The sequence below is a fragment of the Dunckerocampus dactyliophorus genome, chromosome 18 (genome assembly GCF_027744805.1).
Source record: "Dunckerocampus dactyliophorus isolate RoL2022-P2 chromosome 18, RoL_Ddac_1.1, whole genome shotgun sequence".
Classification (NCBI taxonomy): Eukaryota; Metazoa; Chordata; class Actinopteri; order Syngnathiformes; family Syngnathidae; genus Dunckerocampus; species Dunckerocampus dactyliophorus.
In genome coordinates this window covers 1,468,935-1,494,089 of record NC_072836.1, presented here as the reverse complement: position 1 = coordinate 1,494,089, position 25,155 = coordinate 1,468,935, and the positions used below count along the sequence as shown (strand labels likewise).

General features: G+C 42.1%; 2 protein-coding genes across 5 annotated transcripts in view; one reads left to right on the top strand and one right to left on the bottom strand.

Annotated features, from left to right (window-relative positions):
- LOC129170645 (cAMP-dependent protein kinase type I-beta regulatory subunit) overlaps window positions 1-9,368 on the bottom strand; it is a 63,740-nt gene extending 54,372 nt beyond the window's left edge. The window contains exons 1-2 of one of the 4 annotated variants that reach the window (XM_054758379.1): window positions 9,212-9,368; window positions 8,213-8,403 (exon numbers count right to left, since the gene is read on the bottom strand). In XM_054758379.1, the coding sequence (XP_054614354.1) occupies window positions 8,213-8,389 (177 nt within the window). In that variant the 5' untranslated portion in view covers window positions 8,390-8,403; window positions 9,212-9,368. Of the gene's footprint in view, window positions 1-1,389; window positions 8,189-8,212; window positions 8,500-9,211 lie in introns of those variants that run through there. The other 3 variants (XM_054758380.1, XM_054758383.1, XM_054758382.1) reach the window with 3 other exon arrangements.
- Window positions 9,369-9,692: 324 nt separating this feature from the next.
- The window catches only part of LOC129171028 (dynein axonemal assembly factor 5), a 28,500-nt gene continuing 13,037 nt past the window's right edge, over window positions 9,693-25,155 (top strand). Inside the window, exons 1-8 of the mRNA XM_054759318.1 lie at window positions 9,693-10,256; window positions 10,943-11,127; window positions 11,220-11,344; window positions 13,557-13,675; window positions 14,741-14,973; window positions 15,059-15,283; window positions 20,891-21,034; window positions 23,424-23,592. Coding sequence (XP_054615293.1) covers window positions 9,719-10,256; window positions 10,943-11,127; window positions 11,220-11,344; window positions 13,557-13,675; window positions 14,741-14,973; window positions 15,059-15,283; window positions 20,891-21,034; window positions 23,424-23,592 — 1,738 coding nt within the window. The 5' untranslated portion in view covers window positions 9,693-9,718. The remainder of the gene's footprint in view (window positions 10,257-10,942; window positions 11,128-11,219; window positions 11,345-13,556; window positions 13,676-14,740; window positions 14,974-15,058; window positions 15,284-20,890; window positions 21,035-23,423; window positions 23,593-25,155) is intronic.

Below are 25,155 nucleotides of genomic sequence, written 5' to 3'. Positions count from 1 at the left end.
TTAACATCACTTCTACCTGGTTTTGTTGGAGAACAAAAAAACAAAACCATAATAAAATAACACAAAGTTTAAATTATTGTGCCGCAACCACGTCGGGAGCTCATAAGCTCCCTCTGGTGGCTGGAATGATGCATCATGGGAAGAGCTGTTTTTTTTTTTACTCAGATTGGTACTTGTCTTGTATATTTCTTAGCTACCGTTTGAGTGTTAAGTTGCTGTGTGATGATTTTAGCTTTCGATCTAAGATGACGCCATGATTCAGATATATATTATATTGAGTAATAACCTCCTGCGATTTCCAATGGGTTGATGATCGTTGTGTGTTTTCTCGTAGCTCATGATTGGCTCCTGTCAAATAAAGAGCTGGTCCTCACGGACTTGTGCGTGCCAGAATATGTCTCTTTAGGATGTGGACACGTGCAGCTTATGTATGTACAAATCTGTTTTTCTCTCTAAATTTAGTGGGTGCTGAAACACCGGTGCATCTTATGTACTGGAAATTACGGTAACTGCTATAAACGAGAGGCAACTGCAATGCTAATGCTAGTCAAGTCATCATGTTTAAATGTTTCTTTAAACATTGTTTGTACTGATACTAAGAGTGCTTTTTTCTGTCCTGGAATGAATGATGTTATTATTTCCTGTGAGACTATGGGAGTTTTTTTCAGGGTAGACCAGCATCCCTTAATGGACTGTGATGATTTTTGTGCCTTTATGAAAAAGCTTAGCCAGGAAATGAAACCCAAACAAAGCAAGCATGAATACATAGCCTCCTTGGTGGAGGTAAAAATCAATGCAATTCAAATCGCCTACCAACTGTCTCCAATCTCCTCGGATATATTTATCACTCTAGCATAAATATAGCGCTTTGCATTTCAACTCGTCCACTCCCAGAGTCTTCATCACTGGCTGAAAGCCAGTTAGCGAGAGAGAGAGACAGAGAGGGAAAGCGAGAACAGTCGAGGACCAATGTGTCAAATCACAAAAGCGCGTTACAAAAATGAGTCCTCCATTATCGAGAGAGAGAGCGAGAGAGAGAGTGAAGGCAGGTCAGAAATTAATTCAAAAGAATGAATTGCGGGACAATAGACGCCACAAATGCAATCAATCGCAAACACAAAAAGCTCCATCCAACATCATAGTTATCAAACCATCATCCGCTCTAATTTGCACTCATGTACGGCTGATGAGTCCCATTAAAAACGGGCCTCTTTTGTTTTGTTCGCTCTGCACCAATTTGCAACAAGCGAAGGTTCTGACAAACTTTCATCGAAATATGAAATACACAACTACGAATCTACCCGTCAGCCAAAACAACATCCAGACACACCCTCTTCCATGAAGTTCATTTCAAATCGGCGCAAAGAAGAAATAATCAGGAGCCGTTACCTTCAGCAGTGAACTGATGCACAGTTCCTTCTCCACTGAGAGCACCAACCCAAAGACAACACAGTGCTACACAAAAGCACACAGGTAATGAAGCATGGAGAGTAGTCTACTCATCACTCTGTTCCACCCCATTACAGCACCACAATGGACACAAAGTCTGCTGTATTTTTTGGGGGGGTTGTGGTGGGGCGGTGGGGGCTACGTGCATGTGCTTCATGGAGCACCAACCTCCTGGCGATGAAATTACATTCACTCTCTTTGTAGGCTGCACACAGGCACACGCATTGTGTCCACTGGACTTTTTGCATGTGACTACTTGCTGGTGTGTTTGTTTTAAGCGATGCTTCAGGACAGAAATTGCAGTTTCTGAGTCGCGGCCCTTGGTTTATGGCGGTTCATTGGCTCCAGACCCGTGATAAGTGAAAATTCCTCATTTATCAATGAAATATTTTCATAGTTAGAGCATATCTAAATACACATTCTAAATTCTAAATACACTTTTTAACATTATTAGAGCCCTCTGGGCATGAAATAAAACCCCTGTAGTCACCTTTACACTCCTATTACCCAATATAACAGACATAATAAGAGAAAATAAGACATAAGACAGAAATAAGACAAAGGCCAGGAGTGCCCAAACTTTTTCCAGCAAGGGCCACATACTGAAAACTCAAAGGACATATTTTTTAAACTAACCCATGTAGATATGCTGAGACATTTTCATATTTAAAGAAAAAAACAACTCCAGCTCAGCTTTGTTTTATCGCCGACTAAGCGTATTATTAGGATGAACTTTGTCTCGTTACATTTCTTTGCTCATTTTTCCTTTCTCCTTTCTTCTCATACACTTTTTTCTTGTAATATCATGTCTTTATTTTCATAATATTTAGACTTCATTATCATAATATTATGGCTTTTACCCAACCTAATATTCCTAAAATTTAAACTTTATTCCTTTTTGTTTTTCTCTTTAATATTTTAGTCTTTAATATTTCAACTTAAAGCTATTTTTTCTCTTAATATTATGACTTTATTTGACTATATTTGTCTTAATTCTTGAAAAATGTTGCTTTTTTTTTTACTGTTGCTTTTTTTTGTTTTTTTATTTAATTGTATTGTTTGATTGTGCCGAGGGCCGTAAATGGCCCCCGGGCCGCACTGTGGACACCCGATATGAGGTTCTTGTTCTTTTTTTTTTACTTCCTGTTCTGTACAGTACTTCCTGCGGTGGTTATTGTGTCACCAATGTAACATTATTGACACCCAGTGACCAGTGTAGTGCATTTTTGAAAATCCGTGATATTGGAAGCGGTGAGAGATTACTGTACATGATCTAAATCCACATAGAGCACAAATATCCCACCTAAGGGCTATGAACAGGTTAATAGGTGCCAGACTCTGTCACACCATTGCTGCAGTATTGATTTTTTTCTGTCCCCAATTTCGTCCTTAATTATCTTGCAGAATAACCTGGCCATCCCTGTACTGTATATAATATATGATATTTGACACTATTCATTACTCTTAGTTGTCAGAATCCCTTTATCTGAACGTGCCAGTGATTGACTGCTAAGACAAACTAACCCTTTGCTTAAATATTTCTGCTGCTTCTGGATTTTTCCCTGCCGCCTCGGCAGTGTTTGTGTCTCACACAGACCGTAGATCAGTCAAGGAGGGATGTAATGGACAGCTGATGGAAGACAAAAAGGGGACCACCAGTGAGACAGGGTCAGATATTTTACTTGGAGAGGCTCAGGGGTGGGCTACTGGGAAGATTTAGGCCCGGGTCACTGCATACACCCGCTGACGTGATGACTTAAAAGCCCCCTATTATGCAGAATGCATCAACCTCCCACCCAAGAAAACAAACAGGCTTCACTACGCATCTTAAAATAAAGACGTGAGCTCTGTCAAATATCTGTCAGTCGGCTACAGAGGTGGGAACTCTGAGTTGGTCTGAGTTTATCGCGGTTCCTTGCTCTTTAGCCATTGACTACGGATATTATTAGTGAAAAATATGCATAAGAAAATTTGACATGTTTTTGGCCTAAACGAAGCATTTGAAAGCATAAAAATGTCTTAATGTCACTACGTGTCAGTAATGTTACATTGATGAAACAATAGCCAACGCAGGAAGTACAGTAAAGAACAGGAAGTAAAAAAAGAACAACAAGGAACTCTCCCAATGCTAACATAGATCTATATTATGTTTTATGTCTTATTTTCTCTTATTATGTCTACTATATTGGGTAATAGGAATGTAAAGGTGACTATGGGGTGTTATTTCATGTCTCAAGGGCTCTCATAATGTTAAAAACAATATTTAGAAGGTAGTTTTCTATGAAAATATTCCATCTATAAATAAGGAATCCTGTGGAAATTCACCCATGCATGAATCAACTTTGTGTAGTTTAGGGTCATGTTGGGTTGGACAGCCCTCAAAATCAATAGGGGTCTTGTTTTGGCAGAGAGACGTGTTTGTAGAGAGGACTTAGAAGGGACTACTGATACAGTATATAAGATTGGTTTCGACTGACAGCTGAGCGTGTGCTAACACCAGCAGGACTGTCATCGACCAAGCAACAGATGACTGACAGGCGGACGGATGTGATTCATAAGGATGTCATTCGTAAGGATGTCCCGATCCACATTTTTCGGCATCCGATCCGATTTTTTTATAGTCTTGCCAATCCGATCCGACACAATCCTTTTTTTTTTTTTTTTTTTTTTTTTTTTTTACACTTTTTTGTGGTTTAGACTATACGACATTTTTAACAAATTCTCTTCAACGCATTTGTAATTTATTGACAGTTCCCAGCATAAACAAGCAGCAGTTAGAGCGACATTTCCCGTGCGAGCTCCCCACCACATAACACAGCAGTCTGGGCACAGTGAGGGGCATTACCGTACTGAGTTAGAGTGTGGCCAAGAGTTACAAACGTTATACGGCAACCCGTACGGCAGATGCCGATTTTATCCGATCTTCCAAATAGTGGATCGGCAGCTGATCCTGATCCTGAAGATCCTATCGGGATATCCCTCGTAATTAGGCTGCAAACGGGTAATTACACATCTGGCCAAACTGTTAGGGACAGCAAAAATTACATCGTTGAGTCTTGTGATCAACCCGTGTGACGATAAAAGTCGGTAAGACATTTGCAGTGACAGTTTACAAATGAGCATCGCGTTTGTAGTCGGAAAGTCCGCCAGATGACTTTTAGCTACTTTTACAAACTGATGTCATTTCTAAGCGTGGTGTGTTTTAAAATGAACGTTGACTGCATCACAGGATGAGAGGCTGGCAAGTGTGAGAGGAGGACAGACGTCCCTCTTGGAGGTGAGGAAAGATGTGGACGATGGAGAAAATAAATAAGGAATGAGCAAGCATGAGGAAGAGAAGGAGTACTGACTGGTACCCAGAGAGAGTTGAACATGCAAAGGAAAAGAGGGAACAAAGTTTTGTGTCTTAAGTGGCTCACTGAGCACTGGCTAGACTTCAGCCTAGCTTTCATCCACTGTTGCCATGGTTACCGCCTCTTGTGCTGGAGGGGAAAAGGCTAAACGGGGAAGTTGAGTCAAATTTGTATATTTTCTTTCTATGTTGTGTTCCACTAAAAAGATCCAGAAGGAACACCTTTGCATGTCATTAAATGCAATTGCACCACAAGACAACGCTACCTTCTTGACACATAAACAATATCTACTAACACCAAATTTCCTCAAATAGTGGCCTCCACTCAAATAGACGCCCGACCACCAATCGCTTGCAGGGTATATCATCCACTTGAGTGAAAAAGCTCATGAAGAAGCTCAGCTTGTATAATAAGACCCCTCCACTCTAATAGATGCCGTGCCCCAATTAATAGCTGCTTGAACAAATCAATGTCGCCCCTCAAAAAGGCAGCTCCTATTTGATATTTATCGTAATATCTTTTAATACTGATTTTTTTTGGTAGAAAAAGGGATACAAAATATTAATTATCCAAGTAATCGACAACTATTTTGGTGTTCAACTGATCGTTTTTTGATCTAAAAATGTAAATATGTGAATATGTAAATATTTTCTCTTTATTCCCTTTCTTTATTTTTTTTCCCTTTTTTTCTTTTTTTTGTGAATGTGAACATTTTCTAATTTCCTTAGTCATCCATGAAAGCAGACACATTATCTTTGTGTTTTAGGCAAAACAAGACATTCAGTGATGACATTTTTGCCTCTCTACTGATATGTTGCGGGCCGAACCACTTTCGTGGTGTCACGAGACACGCAGTTCACAAGACGATACGATACACGAGCTTGAGACAAGACGAGACGAGATTTTAACATTACTTTTCAGAAAAGTACAAAAGAACAATTATATGAAAACATATTGCAATCTACTAATTTAATTTCTACTACATTACGCTTTGTGTGAATACTCGTGGCTCCGCCTCCACCCACCGAGACAAAGAGACTGACTGTATGACTGTCAAAAGGGCTCACTACGTTCATGCCATTGTTCTACGGAACAAACGCACCAAGGTACTGATGGCGATGCACAGACTGAACCTGTTCCTGCTTGTTTGGAGGCGTGAGACGAGGAAAACAGACGCGCATGCACATGGCAATATATTGAGGCAGGCAAAATGATCCAGTTCATTTGGATTTATTGTGTGATTATTTGCTGTCGTCCCAGGCCTTGTGCCTACAAGACATTTTTTTCTGAACAAAAAATGATATCACATTTATCGGTATGGCGTAATTCCCTCATATCGGCCCGAGAATTACACCCCTAATAAAAAGTGATTCTCAATATGTTTCTGTTCAGTGTGTTAGCATAGCACAGACCAGAGTTAAATTCATGGCTTCATCTTTGGAGATTTGGCAAATGACAAGGTAATCGAATTGTAGCTACGCTGACTTAAAACAATAAATCAAGTGAAGAAAAATCTGTAGAGTAATTTCGTTCACAAACATCGCGTCATCGGAATGCATCAAAAATCCATCCATCCATTTAATTTTCCTCCGCTTATCCGGGTCTGGGTTGCGGGGGCAGAAGTCTCAGTAGGGCATCAGTAGGCATCAAAAATGTACTCGCTTATAACGTACAGTAATCAAAATCCAGGTTGGAGGTTCAATTCATCGTGATTTTGATTTTTGCCAAAATCGCCCGGCCCTAATTTGAGTTCAGTGCAGCCATTCCTAATCCAATAAATATCACTTTGATCGCTTCGAACAAAAACTAATCAAGTCATTGGACTCTCACGTGTTTGCACATACACACACACACACACACACAGACATAAAAAAACCACTGCATCAGCAGTTGCGCCTCCTAGTGTACATCACGTGTCCTTCTTAAAGCCTGAGGCTCAGCCCCGGATGCTCTTTTGACACGTGTAGTGTGAAGAGTGGAGCCATTTGTTATTTTTTTAATCATCTTATGATCCACTCATGAGCAAAGCACAGCCAAAAGCACATCGAAGACACAACAGCATGGTGTGTGCGTTTGTGCTTTTCACCTTGGGGAATGGCCTTTATTATTCTTGCTTTTTACATGACTTCAGAGAATTAAAAAAAATCATAGCTTTTCTACAATAATAACACCCCTGTTTGCTATTTTTACCCTTGAAAAGAACTACATCACAATACTCAGTTATGTTAATAATATATTGGCGATATAATAATATTATAGTGTAATTATTCTTGTAATTGTTCCCTCTTTTTTTGCCAAATGTCCTACATTTGTCTAATGACATCATCATCATGAAATATATATTTAAAATCATATTTGTTATTACTACAATGTCTTTTCTCATAGTGAAGCATCTATAAGACCCACTAAGAGTTACCTGAGAAATAAAGTGCTAAAATTAAAAATTATTTTCTTCTTTGACGTCTTTTTTTTTTTTTTTTTACTTTAGCCATATTCTCTACATTTTCTATTGTTTTATTAATTCTAATGACATTATTAACATAAAATGTAGATTTAAATGACTCTTTATGATTATCATGACTTTTCTCATCTTGAAGCATCCGGAAGAACCACTAGGAGTTAATAAAGTCCTAAAAAATTTTGAATCATTCTTAGTATTATTTTTCATTAATTTTCTTCTCTGACATTTCCCTTTTTTACTTTGGCAAAATTCTCTGCATTTTTCATGATTTTATTAATTCTGATTATTTTCCTACATTTTAATTATGATTTTTGTATTAATATCATAACTTTTCATCCAGAAGACCCACCAAGAGTTACTTGATCAATAAAGTGCTAACATTTTACAGCTTTTCTTATAATTACTTTCTTTTCTGACATCTATGTTTTAAATTTAGCCAAATTCTCTACATTTTTACATTTTTAATTATTGTTGTTATGTCATGTATATTGTAATTATTATTACATTTAAAAAAAAAAATTATTATTATTATTATTACACGTATAATGATTTTTCTCAAAGTGAAGCAACCACAAGACCCACTAAGAGTTACATGACCAGTGATAAAACTTGAGAATTATTCTTATTTACTTCTCGGACCAACTAAATGTTCAAATGTTTTTTGTTTTTTTTTATGAATCATACCAAACGAGACGGTGTGTCTTTGCATGCTGTTAGAAGCGTCAACCAATGAAGCACCACATGACAAACAGAGACACGATGCTAGAAGAACGCTACACACACGCGAATCCACAAAGCGAACGGAGAACTGAGCCTGCAAGAACCACTGCAAAACCCATGCGTGGCTTTTAAGTATAGAGACATGGATGGAAGTCACGACACAACAATGTAGGCTCACATTCTAAACACAGAACTGTTTCTTTTTTTGATTTGTTTGTTTCTCACCAACCTTCTCCAGCTTTTCAAAATGCTCACGCAGGAACTTCATAGGGCGCTCGGGCTTAGCGATGCAGAGGTTCACAATGCACTCTTTGAGGATCTGCTGGATGTTGTGTTTCTGCACAAAAATTTCACAGCCCTTCAAACTCTCGTCTTCATCCAGAGTGGAGGAGGAGGATGTGGCCATCTTATCTTTTATCTCTGTGGTAGAAAACAGGGTGGACCATGAGAGGAGGGGAGGAATAAAGCAGAATCGAGACGATGGTGGTAGACGGACAGAACGGTGGATGCTGCGGGCTGAAGGGGAACACAAAAATAGAGAAGGAGGAGCAAAAATGGGGTCATATAGTATGGTAAAAGTGGCGCTGTGGAGGGTGAAGGTGATGGGACTTGTGTTTACTGCTAGTACTAGCTTTACTACTACTCCTAGCCATGTTTTACCTGCCACAACAGCGTGGGAATAGATCAAATACTATTCTTGTGCGAAAGCATGGTTAGACACATAAGCCAGGGGGAAACCAGACACAATTACAGTACATCCACTTCATTAGGTACACCTGTACAATCTAATGTGATCCGTTTTAGAGTCCTCACTGCTACATAAGGTCAACACGCACTATGATGCAACGCAACCACAATAATAAACGTTTTATTGCGTTATAGAATTCCATTTCACCAGTCTAACAAGCCAGACAGGTGAAAGCTAAAGCTATGCCACTGCCTGGCAGGGTCAATCGCAACGTTATTACTGCATAATACATCTGTCATGGTTTTATTGCCATTTCACGTCACAGCAGGTGGCTGCACATGAAAACTAAACCGAAAAAAGAGGGCACCTGTTCCGGGTGACTTCAATGGCGAGCTAACGTTAGTTGACGTTTGCTAGCTTAAAGCGACAACCAAGGCAAACGACTGCGGCTAAGACACTACCGAGGAGGCCTTCGTTTGTCATTCGGTGTCCATTTAAAAACACACAATATGTAATCAGTACTGTCACTGCTGACCCTACCGTTGCTTTGTGGGGAGGATGCTGTAACAAATATAATGATGGGAGGGAGGTAGGCGAGATGCCCGCTGGTTAGCTCGGATGCAGCGTTCAGCCTCGACTGGGGCTGCGTCAGTGCCGATGACGTCAATCTGTCATTTCAGCCGCAACGGTGTCTGCGGGCTGTATTCATTCAAAATGTAACCTTTTCGTTAAATACGTTAAATAACTTAGGAAGGTAAGAATTTGTCCCTAATATCTGAACTTTTTGTGCTCCCGCGTTGCGTGACAATTTAGTTTGTTGAAAAGCTCTCGTTTATTGCAGCACTCATGTATGTATCTAACTAATATATTGTAAACTATACTAACTGTATGAATTGATTCAATTCAACTATGCATAACTACAATACCATACAAGAGGGACTACTGCGATTTGAAAATAAAGTTGTAACATTTTGAACCGGAAGCTGTCGTAAAGCAGCAGTTTGTTTGTCGTGAAGCAACCGGTTGCCATCGCGACCGCAACAAAAAATGGCGGCCACGGCGTCCAGAGAGGAGCATGTTTCCTCTGAAGTTCTGCGAGGACTCGCCCGACATTTAAATTGTCTCAGCGAAGACAACAAGTCGACAAGAAAGAGAGCTTTGGAGTCCATCAAGAGAGAAACGGTGGATAAAAAGCTGTCCGGTGTCGTCCTCCAAGATCTTTTCTCTGTCCTGCTCAAGCCACTACTCAAATGTCTCTCCGATCCGATGGAAAGATGCAGAGAAATCGCTATTGTGTTAATAAGTGAGTTTATTCGCTATGTGCCCGAACCGCAGGAGTCGTTGCCTTATCTCATGCCGTGCATGGCGCAGCGGTTCGGGGAGAAGGAGATCCTGGAGCCGGCGGAGGAGCTTCGGTTGTCGGCTATGGAGATGTTGACGTTGACGGTGGAGGTGTGCGGGAAGCGGTTAGCACCGTATCTGAATGAGATGATCAACATACTGCGGAGAACCATCGTCGACCCTTTCCCAGATGTCAAAAGAGAAAGCTGCAAATGTGCTGTCAACTTTGCCAACAGCGTGCCAGGTTGGTTGTTCCTGTACTTCCTGCACGTAATGCTACATGTACAGTATTGTCACGTGAGGAATATGTCGAATATGAGCACGTCAGCTGTCCAATTTCTTTCCTTACCTTTGCAGTGATTCAGTATTTCAAGTATACCGGGGGGGTTTCAAACAGTTTTTTCATTGGCCCGAGCATGTTCTAAAAATCGGCAGCTACAATTTTACGACAATAGTCACAATATTGAGAGAAAAGTTGTACTCCAACAGGAAAAAAAGTAGCAAGAAAACATTAATAATATGAGGAAAATTAGCAGCACAGAGTTGGAATATTAAAGAAAACATTACATTTTTTAAAGTCATAATATGAAAACCTAGAAAAAAAAACTATAAAATATATATTATAATATAAAATGTAAAAAAATAATTTGTAAATTAAAAAAACAACCGAACAATGGGGGAAAAAAGAGAAAAATCCGAAGTTTATACTAATAAACTTACCTATATCACAAAGCTGTGATGCATTTTTTCTTGAAATATACATATATAAATCTTATATTTTGCATCCTTTCATTTGTCGGTATGTGGCCCTGGCTGGAAAAACTCTGTATACTCCTGCGCTATACAATCAAAACTACTGCAAAATCATCTAAAAAAAAACTTGACCGAAAGTGACACTCACCTAATTCTTTGCTCCGATTTGTTCTCCAGGAAACTTCCACATGCAAGCTGAGAGTCTGGTCAAGCCGCTCATGCAGACAATTGCTCACCAACACTCCAAGGTACGGGTGTCGGTCATCGAAGCCACAGGGGCGGTCATTCAGCATGGCACCGGGAAAAATGTGGATGACGTCCTGTCTCACCTGGCGCAGAGACTGTTTGACGACTCACCCCAGGTTGTGTTCTGCTCTCATTGCTACTTGTAATAATGCTTAACGCTGTGGCATTACTGCGCTAATCACACAATCCTGTTTTTCTTGTGGCGCAGGTGAGAAAAGCTGTGACCATCGTCGTCGGTAACTGGCTGCTCAACTTGAGGGACAGATACTCCTATTTCCACAAGTTAATTCCACTCCTGCTGAGTAACATTACTGATGAGATTCCAGAAATAAGGTAAACACATTTGCTTCATGTGACAAATAAGGAAAACATAATGCAACATCCCAAACTTCTACCTTCGGAATGAGTGCCACGTTTATGTTCAATGGTTGTTGTTTGACCTCCAATGCAGTGCAACCTACAAGACTGAACACAATCGGTGCTCAGCCCTGGAGACTGTCCAATAGGAATGAATGCAAAAATCTGTTCCAGACTCAAATTGTTGCCATCCTGAGGCAAATTGTAGCATTGCAGCCTTGGAATAGTGTCCCTCATATGTATTAATTTTTCTTGTCAAGTATAAAAAGAAGTTAACCACTTTAAAAAGGACAAAGAAAAAGCAAAGTGATACTTGTGGAAGGGAGCGTTCGTGGGCTGTGCTGATGCGCTAATGGCTTGCGTGACCTCATCCACGATGGCAGCGTTGGAAAAAGCCAAAGAAAAAGCAAAACACATGCTCAAAGCAGAGGTTTTGCATGATTGGCATCTTGTGTGAGGTCTTGCGTGACAGCGGTTCATGCTTTTAAGTTTTACGTGACTTTGGAGGCTTTTTTACCCCAAATTATGGACAAATTCCGGATTGTATGACCTCAGAGGCATTAGACCAGGGGTGGCCATTACGTCGGTTGCGAGCTACCGGTAGATTGCCAAGGTAGTTTGAGTCGATGGCGTAAACGCCACTTTGTAGTTGTCATATGACATCAGTCAGCTAACATTAAACTCCCCTCCTGATTCGTGCTTGCTCCTCGGCAGCGTTTCAAACTACACATGAAGATGCAACTTTCATCTTTATTATTCTGATTATGGATGATTATGATTATGGATATATGTTTTATAGAAAGAGGTAGCTCATTTTGACTTGTACTTGCATGCTGAGAAAGTGCGTGCACTCCTGATATACATGTATAACCTACATAAATACATACTCATATTTTTTTAAATAAATATAGTAAATATATATACTTTGTATATTTATAGTAGTAGGTAGATCTTTGGGACTTGGTCATTTTTAAAAGCAGCTCGCAGGCTAAAAAAGTGTGAGCACCCCTGCATTAGACCTTAAAGCAGCCATGACCAAATGGCAGAGCTCGGTCTGGATACGGACCCAGTGATGGCCTTTTATGGACCCGTGACCAATTAAAGTGAAGGGGCAACGCGTATATGAATGAAGGCACAAAAGCCATCATTTCTAAGCCAAATGCCACAGTTCCAGTGTGGATGTGCAAACTGGGCCTTCGTCCCGGTGATCGGCGCTTGCTGGGGCGTTTGATCGGCGAAGTGAATTTATAGGGCGTGGTGGTGCGTGCTTGCATTGCAGAGGAGGTGCAGCCTTTCGGTGCAGTTGAGGGGCCAGCATTTTGGGAGATGTTGGAGGTGTTTGGCGAAGGGTGCGAGTTGCCTGGGTGGGCGTGCATGTCGCAGACAGCGGTTCCTGAGCCATGTGGCTGAATCGAGGAGGACGTGTTGTAATCAGCAACATTGCATTTTACGCTGCAACTCAGCCGTGGTCCAGCTCAAATATGGCCCCCTACATTAGTTTAACAATACACGACATAACGAACATAACTCCAATGAGGCGAGATTACCCGTACTATGCCGGTGGGTGAATCAACCCCATCGAGCACACAAAAAACCTTATCAGCCACCCGAAACGCCAGTGCCACGGTGTTTGAAAAGTGCAAAAGGTCTGCCAGAGACCTCCGTGTCATCACACCGGCTGCTCAGAGCATGTGCCTGAATGCAGTGCACCTTGCTGGGCCACAGCAGCTGGTTTCTTCTCCTCTATACTGCGGTTCTCCTGACCTCCGTAGCAGCACCCCCTTTGCTCGGAGCGTGTGTCCAATAATAGTGTACTTTGCTGGGCTACAGCAGGTGGCTCCTCCCGCTCTATACTCTAGTTCTCCTGATAGTAGTGATGTGGTGGTAGTAATGTCATGATCTTTCATTAGGACAAAATCGACAGGTACAGTTCATCAAATCCTAATTTGTTCCAGTCCTTCATACCTCCAGCTGTGTATAAACTGCAGTTAAATCTAAACAGAAAAGTAGATATAAAAAAAAGTTATCAGTACCATACTGGTCTTGAGAAGCAGAACATTATCAGTCTCGTTTTTGAAAAAAAATATGGTACATCTCTAGTTGTAACTGTTAAGTGTACAGTACCGTGTAATCATGAGGGCAACGTCAGTCGTGGTTCCACCTAAACTGACTCAGCTTTCTTCTGCAGCCTTCTGGGAGCTGATTTATGGCAGCAGGTTGGTGCCCAGTGGGAGAAGGAGAATGAGGACGACCTCAAGGACAAGATGGACTTTCTCCTCACTCCTCCTCCCTTTTACCCACCAGGGGGTAGGTAGCTGGTTACCCAGACTGATAGAATGGATTTAAATCAAGTAATCCACCTGTGGCACACTCGTGATTCCTACGCTAATGCAAACTTTACCGTTGTGGCCTTAAATCACATTTATTTACAGCCGTCCAATGTAATAACGCACAGTAAAAGTGATGAGTTTTATGTGCGAGCAGTTGGCTTGGACATAAATGTGTACGCTCCCCTCGGGGGGCGCGGAACGAGCGTGAAAAGGAACATGGTCATTACAGCTTGCCAGGTTAAATATATGCGTGCGTGCGTGTGTGTGTGTGTGTGTGTGTGTGTGTGTGTGTGTGTGTGTGTGTGTGTGTGTGTGTGTGTGTGTGTGAGCTTAGCTTGTGCAAATACTGCCACAAATACAAGCTCTGCCTGGGGACAGGAAAGGAAAGGCTCTCCTCATTTTTTTGGTCTTTTTTCAGTCTTTCTTGCCATCGTAAATCTGCAGGGCCTCCCAGTGTGCAGGGGTCACTGTTCGACACAGACGGGCAACCACAAAAGGGCTTGTTTTGTCTTGCCTCGATGTGTACTCCTCTGATTTAGCCCTGTTTTTCTTCAGTCCGCTCTTCACCTCCCTCTGTTTTGGGCCCATACGAGAGACAGAAAATAAAACATTGTTCAAATCAAATGTTAAATTAGTACAAATGAAAATATGATTTGTGATTTGAATGAATGAATAAATTATTAATATTATAATTACAGTAGAGATAATTAAATTACTGTACTAATAAGTAATTATTGCATAATTAGTTTTAAAATATGATAAACAATGAATGACACAATTAAAATAAATAATTATTAATAACCAAAATGTAATAATAATAAGTAATAATATACAAAATTACACAATTTGATGAAAAATTAAATTTTATGAATTTAATTTGACAAATGATTAAATTTTTGTCCAGCAGTGAATAAAAGCTTTTCGTCCAAACTCCACTGTTAAATTCAGCTTTACAGATGCCACCTGTACACGTTTACATTTTAGACTGATATGGTGTGGTAGAGTAAAAAATAGAACAGGTGGTCTCCCTCAACCCCCATAGTGGAGCGTCCAGGTTTGGGCTGCAGAGAGTTGGTGATAAGGAATCTGATGCGACTTGTGCCCGCCGTGACCCACGACCTGACCGACTGGCTAGTTCCCACTCGGGTCAGAACCTCCCAGCTTCTGTCGGTGCTGCTGCTCCACGCCGAGGACCACAGCACCCAGCACCTACAGCCTCTCCTGGCCCTCCTCTACCGGGCTTGTACCGACTCTGAGAGGGATGTGGTCAACAATGTGAGTGTTGACTGGATGCAGCACGTGTTTAGTGAGTGGATGATGTCTTCATATGTGTAAGGACTTCCTGTTGTCTCTCCACTAGTGCCTGGCTGCTGCGAAACTGTTGGGCACCTTCGTCCCACCTGAGGTCTTCCTCAAGCTGCTCCTGGATCATGTGACCATCCCATCCTCCTCATCCTACCCTTGGTCCGCCCTCATGGTGCTGCGTGCAGTGCTGGGAGGATGCCCCAAAGCTGTCCTAACACCACATCTCCAGCACATTGCCGACACGCTGGTCCGTCCTGACGTCTGCCAGGAATATCAGCAGGTGAGCATGTGGGCCGTTTGGCTCTAGTTGTGGTTTACCTTGTTTTGTTATTCACCTGAGGGCACTTCCATGGCGCTCACCCACAGCCAGAACAAGCGTTTGATTGTCCGGTGTAGAGCATCAAGCAGAAGTCCAGCTTGTTAAGCTCCCTCATACACCAGCTGTTTAAATTCAGGTCGTATTTGGTGGTTTTGGCAGGGTCATAGAAGGTCATTGTCAGCTTGGCTCCACGGACTTGAGCGCTCTTATTTTTGGCACTGGCACCGCAGCACCGCTACTGTATATTTCTTGCCTTCCTCTCTTGTAAATATGTTTTGTGATAAGACGCTTCATCTTTAAAGGCAGCCTCGGTTCAAAAGTGGATCTTTCAATAGCACTTCTGTACACGGCGAGTTCAGCGAGTTTGCTGTTGAGGAAATCTGCACAAAAAAAAAAAGCTGACCTGGCAAAAGCGACTTGACCGGCCACATGTTTGTCAGATCTAATATTTTAAGTCTGTGATCATCATGTTTGTGCTCAGATGGAAAATCTGCTTCTAAAACCTTCCATGTTCCATTTTTTTTTTTAAACTCTGGAGTGGGGAAAAAAAAGAAGATAAGGCTGCCTTTGTTGTTTGTCTTAAAATAACACATTTCCAGTGGAAAAAGCCCATCAAACCTGGACCAGACTTCTCTGAACTTCCTTTCCACTGGTAGAAAATAGTTTTTCACTTTTTGTGATCCTGGCTGACAAGCAACTCGCCTCTCCAAGTGAGACCTGTAGGAATGTCTCCCCGAGATAGCAAATAACAAAATCCATGGCTGCTCTGACCCCTTCCTGTGTGCAAAGCAGTACAAGGTCTTTGTGTGTTTCTTTTCTTTATAGCCCTGTGTATGTCACCTTTTATTCTACCCTACTGCCCAGCTTTACATATAATCCTCCCACCCCCCGCTCCCCATCCCCGCCGAAACGTCAAAGGCCGTCTGGTCAAGGCCGATGATAAATGAGGCACAGAGCTTGACCCGTTTCTGTCCTGCCACGTCGCTCTTGTTCGAGGTCAACCAGAGGGAGAATGAACAGGACAGGATGGTCACAGATGGAGGGAGGCCTCTGTTTCCTCTCCTCTCGGCTTGGATGTCCATCGGTCTCCCCCTTGGCTCTTGTTGCCATGGAAGAGCACCTGCGACACGGCTCAGGAAGGAGGGAATTGACCCACTTAACTTGCTTGCTTGTCTGCTGATTGACCCCCAAATCCTTGTTGACACACGCTGGCAAAAAGAAAAAGCATGCATCACCACTAGGGGTGTCCCAAGATGTTGTGTCCCAAGATCTCGTGAGATTAAAAGGTGGCAAGATTTCTCATTGAGGAAAAAAAAATGTCTCGTTGGCACTAGGCCTGGGATGATAATAAATTAATGAATTAATCACACAATAAATGAAAAATGAATTTGATCATTTTGCCGGTCTCAGTATGTGAATGCGTCTCCGCATTCCATGTGTATGTGTGTCTGTTTTCCAACAGCCAAGGTTCACTCCGTGCCTTGGCATGTTTCTTCCATAGAACAACAGCAAGAACGGAATGAGGCCCTTTTGCCAGTCATAGTCTTTTATACATACACACAAAGTGCAGGAGAGTTTAAAATAGTAGAAATGAAATTAGTACATTGCAATATATTGTCATGTATTTCATATTTTTTCATTGTACTTTTCTTAAAAGTGATGTTAAAATCTCGTCTCGTTCTCGTCTATCTAGACACAATCTTGTGCATCTTCTTGTTTTGTGAACTCAGTGTCTCGTGGCACCCCTAATCACCAGATTTTCTCATCTTTTTTAAAAAAAATTCACCACATTTGGAGATTCAGCGCCAGGCTACCTTCTCATGTTATTCAATGAGGCGGTGTGTCCAAACCTTTCTCCTATAGATGTTTTTTATTGGACAGTGACGTTATCCTTGCTGCTTCCCTCATGGAGTCAATGTTTGCATCGTTCTTTGTCACAAAAACTACTAAATGTTTTTCCATGAAAAGTTGTGGAGGGCTATGGCATGATGGACCAAGCACGAATTTTGCTGCTAGCTCCAAAATAGGTGAGAGACGAGACAAGTTATTTGAGAATAACGAGAGGTACATTTTAATAAAACTTGCATGCAAGGAGACAAATTGATCCAACCTGAACAGATGGTGTCAGGACAAAATGTCCTTCTACAGAGAGTGCTATCCATCCCTCCATTTTCTTCCGCTTATCTGGGTCTGGGTCTGGGTCTGGGTATTAATGCGACAAACAAGGCAAAATATTGGGAGAAAGAGTACAACAAGCTACCCAGCATGCCTTGCAGCGGGAATATAAGGGTGTTTTTTTGGCATGGGTATTGTGTGTAGATATTTGTGTGTATGTCCACGTGGTGCAGTGGGTGGGTTACTTTGTGTGTTGATGTGTTGTGTTGTTTGGATCGCTTTTTTGTACAAGCTACAGATTGCCACTGACTATTTTGGCGACTCATGCGTGCCACCATAGCACTGCAAGTCATGTTGTCGGCTAGGGTTTAGATGTTAAAGGTTTAAAAAAAGGAATTTGGAAATTTGCTCACCCCTGCTCCAGCATGTTCTGTCCGGGAGCCTCCTCCTGGCTGAGCGTGCCCGGAACACCTCAACAGGGAGGCATCCGGACGAGATGCCCGAGCCACCTGAACTGTCTCCTCCTGATGTGAGGGAGCAGCGGCTCTACTCTGAGCCCCTCCCGGATGACCAAGCTCCTCAACCTATCTCTTAGGGTGAGTGCTGTAAATTGAAAGCTGTCTCGGCTCAGCCCTCTCTTCACCACAACGAGCCGCCTGTCGACCTCACGCTCCAACCTCACCTCAAACTACACAGAGTGATGTTAGTATGTAGGATGTGCATATGCCACGGGAGGAGTAATCTTAAATGAGAGGCTAAAGCAGACACCCAAGGCTGTCTGAATCAGGAGTCGAGCATATGTAGGACGTCTACACAAAGGACTTTGTTACAACAGGCCAACATATGCTGGCATCTGAAGAAAACAAAGGAAAAGTAGTTATAAAGCACATTGCAATTGACTATAAGGAATGTTTTTATACAACATTTGTCGAACAGAGATCCAAATAACACAGTCCAAAAATGAAATATAAATAGTCCTCAAAGCAAACAGAGAAAGGGAAAATGGTGAAGGAAGCTGCAAATATGGTCGCCGACATACGACGCTTCTGTGCAAGTTAACCTCACCGACTCTTTCATGTGCCGTGTTTTCTTTTCTTTAGTACCGGGAGAGGATTTCTTTTTCCTTGTGAAAATAATCTCGGTCAGTTGAAAACGGCGTTAAGGGTTTGAGGTCAAATGAAAGGCGAGCTGGTGGTTTCAAGGAGCGAGCGCGTTGTAAGGTACGTCTGTGTTGTGTTTGCTTTTCAATTGCATATGTTTTTCCTTTTTAAAGGGGCACTCCGCCGAGGATTAACAGCCCTCGCCCCCACCACCGGTGACAGTCATTTTGTTTTGTGTTACCATGGTGACAGGAGTGGAAGTGAATGTTTTAGCTATATCACCGCGCCTGTTGGTGGGTACTGCAAAGTAGCAGATTAACAGGACCGCAGGGAAAGAAGTCTCTGTTTCATTTCAATATCACAATACAGTGTTGTGCCGAATAATGCAAAACATTCATAAATCAGCCGCATGCCAACATTTGTTATGGATGGCAGCTGCATACTACCCTGAATGACGCATAACGATAGCCCGAACCTGACTGCAGGGTGTTTATTTTCCTGTCGTCATAGCAACATGAGTGGCTGTGAGTGGGGGTGGGCTCCAAAGTGGAGGCATCCGACTTTTTTGCGACGGCTGGAGTCGCGTGTGTAATTGATGTATCCAGTGGTGGACAGATGCACACAGTGTGTAATGAGGCCCTTGCAGGAGCGTGTCCAGGCCAATGAAACCAGGTGTAGCTGCCTTGGCTCCAGGTGTCCAACTAGTTATTACCCCACACCGATTTTTCCGCTCTCTTTCGCTCTCCCGGCATTTCTAATGGTTGTTTTCTGCCCCCGTAGTCTAATATGCATGTTGGAATGTGTGTAAGCTCACTGTCAGTCCGCATGTTCTCCGTTCTGTACTGTGTGAATGAATGAGACGTCAATATACAGTGCCTTCCACAAGTATTTTTGCTGTAGACATTTGGGTTTGACATCAAAAGCTGAATATGAGACCAAAGAGCAACATTTCAGCTTTTATTTCCAGGTATTTACATCTGGATTGGATGCACAACTCAGAAGATAGCACCTTTTTGTTTGAACCCACCCATTTTCCATGCGATTGCTCGGGCTGGCCCTTTTAGCAGGGAGAAGTCCACCCAGATTCTTTTGTTCTACCATCTGTGAAATAATGCAGAGATTCTCAAGTTTTACAAGGTTTTTCAATTTAATTTTACAATTTAATTTTACAAAACGTAGATACAAACAATTGCAATGCCAGCAATGGCGAGAACAATCAGGCCATCAACCAAAGCTTAGCAAGGTCCGAGCAGTCTCTAAAGTGAAACTGAGTTCCTCTTCCCATCTGCCTGCTGGGGTCGCGGTCCCAATGATCAGGAAACTTCCTGTTAACTGTTTGTTGGTGCATTGGTCTAACGTGGTTTCAACCAATCCTTGGTTAGGTGGGCTGAGCATCTCAGCCAGACGACAGAAGGGCCGACTCATTATAAAATTACAGTATGTGTGTGTGTGTGTGTGTGGGATTAATTAAAAGGAACACGGTGCCTTTTGGTTTGTGTTAGGTCTCTGTTATGAACATGAGCAAAATCTAAGACAAAGGTTTCATGGTCTGATGAAACTTTTGTTCACATGAAAAATGGGTGAGTTCAAACAAAAGGTTCTATCTTCACTCACTTGCCACTTAATTATACAGTGTACCAGATTAAGGTTAGCCACTCTGTTTGCTATACTGCATCGCATAGCAATACTGTATAATGCAATACTAATGCAAAATCAGGCACAGTGATGAAAGTGTGCAAAAATTGTAAAAATATAACAATATATTGCTGTATTCTGTTGTATTCAAGATCTCGCAAGATTACGTGACAAGATTTCTCGTTCAGAAATGGTAGTGTCAGAGATAAATGGACTGCACTGCATCTAAGACGGTTCTTCTATTTTGGTGTCTTGTTATGACGTACAGCAGAGCCACCCATTTGCAAAGTGAAAAACAAACATTATTTTTTGCAAATTCTCCTCTATTAGGTCTCATTGGGTCATACAGGTGTGCCTATTTTACGGATCGGAGCTCATTTTATTTCCAGCTGCTCAGCATCTCTACTTAACTTGTTTTTCCTGCAGACACGTGCCAGTGATTGCTCCTGTAAATTGCCAAGGTCAACAGGTGTGTCTCTCACCATCTCTTCATCACCACACTCGCACAGTCACCACCGTTTAGCCCTAATGACAGGCTAGGAGTAAACAGCCATCAGGGTGGAAAGGCGCAACGTTCCCCAGTGATAACATGGAAATTAAAGTTGAGCGGCAGGATTTGGAGCAAACATGACATGGCATGGAGATGGACAGATGGATGGATGGCTGCCTGCCTCTTCAGTATTACACAACTTCACCTCCTCTCGCTTTTTTCCCCCAGGTTGTGTACTTGGAGCAGTTGCTGGCCTGCGTGGATGTGCTGCTGCATCAGTGCGATTCCGACTGCGGCTCGGTCAGCCTGCAGCTGCTGCAGGTGCTGGTCACTGTCCAGAGCCTCGCCTCTGAGCCTCACATCAGCGAGAAGGTGAGGAAATACACCGTGCGTTTCATTAGAAAGCAGGTTTTATGATGCAAGGCAGCTATTTCAGGAATGCCCAGCTTCAAAGTGGGCATGACAAACAGTATAATTACCCACTTAGCCAAGGGGGGGCTGAAATTGCACCTTTGGAATGGAACATTTAAATTCAGTCTTAGGTGAAAGGAGGTGGGTGAAAGGCGAGGCGGACAAACAGAAGGGGAAAAAAACAACCCAGGCAGCAAAGAGTTGCGTTTCTTAGCAGGTGTGTGTCATCCGTCTGGTCTCCTTGCGTCATAAGAATTCATGTGTTCACTCTCAAGAGGCAGACAGGAACTGTGACAAATGAAGTCAACAGAATCTGAGGTCAGTCTGCAGTGATTTGCCAAGCAGACACCACATAAGCCACCGCGTGTGTTTGCATCAGTCTGCGCGTTCGGGTGGTGATGAGGCATAGAACAGAGTGGCGTGAATGGATTGTGAATAATAGGAAAGCATTGGTGGGCCCAGAGGGAAAGAAGACATTTCCCATAAAAAATGGGGCACAGTTTTCCCATCAGTGGACAGCTCAGGGTTGTCTCCATCCCTCTTCATCCCTGAGGGACAATGGCGGGACTTATGAAGTGCCCAGAAGGTCCACTAATTATTTACTTCCTGTCTTTTTCTCTTAGATCACTAGCGTGTGGTTTGGGTCGGTTTCCTTTGCTTTATGTGACATCCCTTGTGCATGTCGTGCCTGTTTCTAAGTGTAAGACCTTGCCATGTCTGATGTGTTGTTTTTCCCATGGATTTACATTAAGGCTGTCAAATGATTAACTTCTTAAATCAGATTAATCATGGTTTTCAAAATAATTAATCATGATTAATCACCATTTGCAGCTATGCCTGAAACATGCCCATTTGTACTGTATTTTACTGAAAGAAAGATCAATGACAGGACAGGATTATATATATACAGGTATATATATATATGTGTGTGTGTGTGTGTGTGTGTGTGTGTGTGTGTGTGTGTATATATATATGTGTGTATATATATATATGTGTATATATGTGTATATATGTATATGTGTATATGTATATATATATATATGTGTGTGTGTGTGTGTGTGTATATATATATATATATATATGTGTGTGTGTGTGTGTGTGTGTTTGTATGTATTGACAGCATGTATTGACTGAAAATTTAAATCAAACGAAATGATAGCACACAATTAAATAATTTGTGACCGCCTGTTTTTGATAGCCCTGAATGTTTAGCTTGATCATAACACTCTCTATTGGAAGTCTATTGAGAGCAGGTGTTTGTGTGTAAAAATGCTTGGGTAAGCGTGGCGCCAAACCCAAATTATTAGTTGTACCATCACTTTGTAAAGTTGCGCATCTTGAAGTTTGCTCCTGCGGCATGGCTGTAAGACCATGCTGATGTGTATTTTGTTTGTAGTAGGTTTTATTATTTATTGACTGATTTGTCTTCAACACAGTTCTCATGGGTTGACTTGTCTGAAAAAATAAATAATTACAGTAATCCCTGGCCACAAATTTTGCGACTTCACATTCATTATATTGATTGATAAATCATGCTGTTTCACGGTTGAATGAAATGAGCAAATTTTACGTATTTTTTTGCCGAAATGAAGCAATTTCCAGCATAAAAATTGCTACATGAAGTAAAATATAAACATAAGGCACTCAAAAGATGCATTTTTTTGTGATATGTAATATTCTACATTGAGCACTAGGTGTCAGTAATGTTGCTGTAATGTTCGGTGAGACACACAAGCACCAGACTTGATTGCCGCAACAACAGGCTTTTATTGCAGGTTTGAATGAGCTCACAACAGGCACAGTAACCCCGTAACCCACGCCAAACTAAAACTTACGTAGAACTGTAACACATTTACAGCAAGACACACTAGCACGAGTCTTATTTGCTGTATGTCTTATTTTCTTTTATTATGTTTACTATGTTGGGTAATAGGAGTGTAAAGGTGACTATAGGGGTGTTATTTCATGTCAAGAAGTCTCTAATAATGTAAAAAATTGTATTTAGAAGGTTGTAAACAGATTGTCTATGCTCTCACTTCAAAAATATTTGATTTAGAAATAAGGAATCTGACTTACTCGAACCAAGTAGCCGCCATAAACGAGGGATTAGTGTAGCCCCCCTTTTTGAACCAAGGACTGAGTTACCATAACAGTTTTTAAGGCATTTGTGTTTTTTTTCTTCGATATTTTATCCCAAATTCAAGCATTTCCCAGCACCCTTGAGAACCCTACACTTGAATAAATCTCATGCTGTATTGCTCTTTTTATTCTCTATTTAATGCACAAATCGCAGTGTCACTTGTTGGGGGGTGAAATTATTCTCTTCAGTCCTTTCATGTGTCTCCCTCAGGCCCTGGAGAGCGTACAGAGCTTATTCAAGGTCCAGGGCCTCGGCTCTGTGTCGGAGCTCTACAGGCAGCACATGGGCCAGCTGCTGGACTGGCTGTCTGCCTCTGTGAACACCTGGTCCAGTTACACCCCACACAGACTGCAAATGCACATCATCGTGGTGCAATCAGGTGAGAACATTGTCTGATGGTTGTTTCCAGAAGCACATTGGAGAAAACGTACAATCCGGTTAATGTTTTATTAAGCATTACTTCACTGGGCGCCCTTTCCCCGAAACAAGTTTAGACACAAGCCCCTTACATCATGTTTTAAACATTTAGCTGTTAGCACATGATCCATCATGAAGGCAGCGCATCAAACCCTGCAGCTGTCATAGCAGCAGAACACATTCTCTCATTTGAAAGAAAAACAAGGCCTTCGTTGCATCCGCCGGAGTAGATTTATTGCAGTATACAAGCGTGAGATGAATGCCTGTCAGTCATCCTGGAAGAAATCTTCAAGGTTACACAATCAGAAGGCTGTCATTAGCACCAGTTGGCTTATTGACATTTTCCCTCGGTCCAGCTTGTCTGTGTCTCAGCGGGGCCTAAATTAGTGTGTGGGTGTTGTGTGTGCGTGTTAAATAGTGCTGACCCCCACTTCTGTGGCGGAGACCTTCGCTTTAGCTCCCTCTATGCCACCTAATCCTCCATCATCAGCACCTCCTTGTGCCACACTTTCATCTGCATCTCCTCCTCCCCCCTTATCCCCTCTCTTTCTAATTGACCAGGCAGCTGGGTGCCCCAGTAATCCCCATGCAAACATACACACTCACACCACTAACCAATCGGTCCACTCGCCCTGTGATCCCAACACGGGTCAGGACATCAAACGACCCAAGCGCCGCCTGCTCTTGACCTTCCCCTGGATCAAGGCCACTTTGAAAGCCTATTGTGTGTGTGTGTGTGTGTGTGTGTGTGTGTGCACGCGACTTTTCATTTGTGCATTTGAGTGCTGCACTAAGCCCTCCAGGATTCATGGCCAGGATGTCTTTTTGCAAGAGAGCGCTGCAAACCAGTGTGTGTCTCCTGTGTTTGATGTGCACATGTTTCCGTGAAGTCTGTGGAACAATAGGCTGGACGCAGACTTGGATCTTTTTGCTTGCTCACCAGCTCTTCCTGCAACTCATCTGTGTTTGTTGGAGACAAGAGCCTCTTATATCTGATATCCTTCAAGCTGGAATGACACCGATCTCTTCTTGGTAAATGTTTTATTTCCTCTTTGGCCGGGGACTTAGCTTCTTCCTCAACAGTACTGGTAGCCATGTTTCCACCGAGCAGTGCAGTACCTCGGCAGGGAGGATGGTAATTCCCGCATCAGCTACGTAAATACCGTGACATCAGAGTGCACTGTGATTTCATCACACAAGGGTGCTACATCACGTTATTCATAAACAAGAACAGCAATTTATAAGTACTTATAAAGATTTAATGCGCATGGAAAAGCTTAAAAGTTTGTTTATTTTAGCTCATCTTCCTGGTTCTGTCAGCCATGTTGCTATCAGAAGTAGACAATCATCACACAATTCCCAGGTTTTAAATTGTGTTAAGAATAAGAGCAATATACACTTGTCTCTCGCTATATCGCCGTTCAAATATCGCTCCCTCACTTTATTGGGTTTTTTCAAAAAATTAGAAATGATCACTGTGGTTGACTATGCCCTATTATTAGTAAATATATATATATATATATAT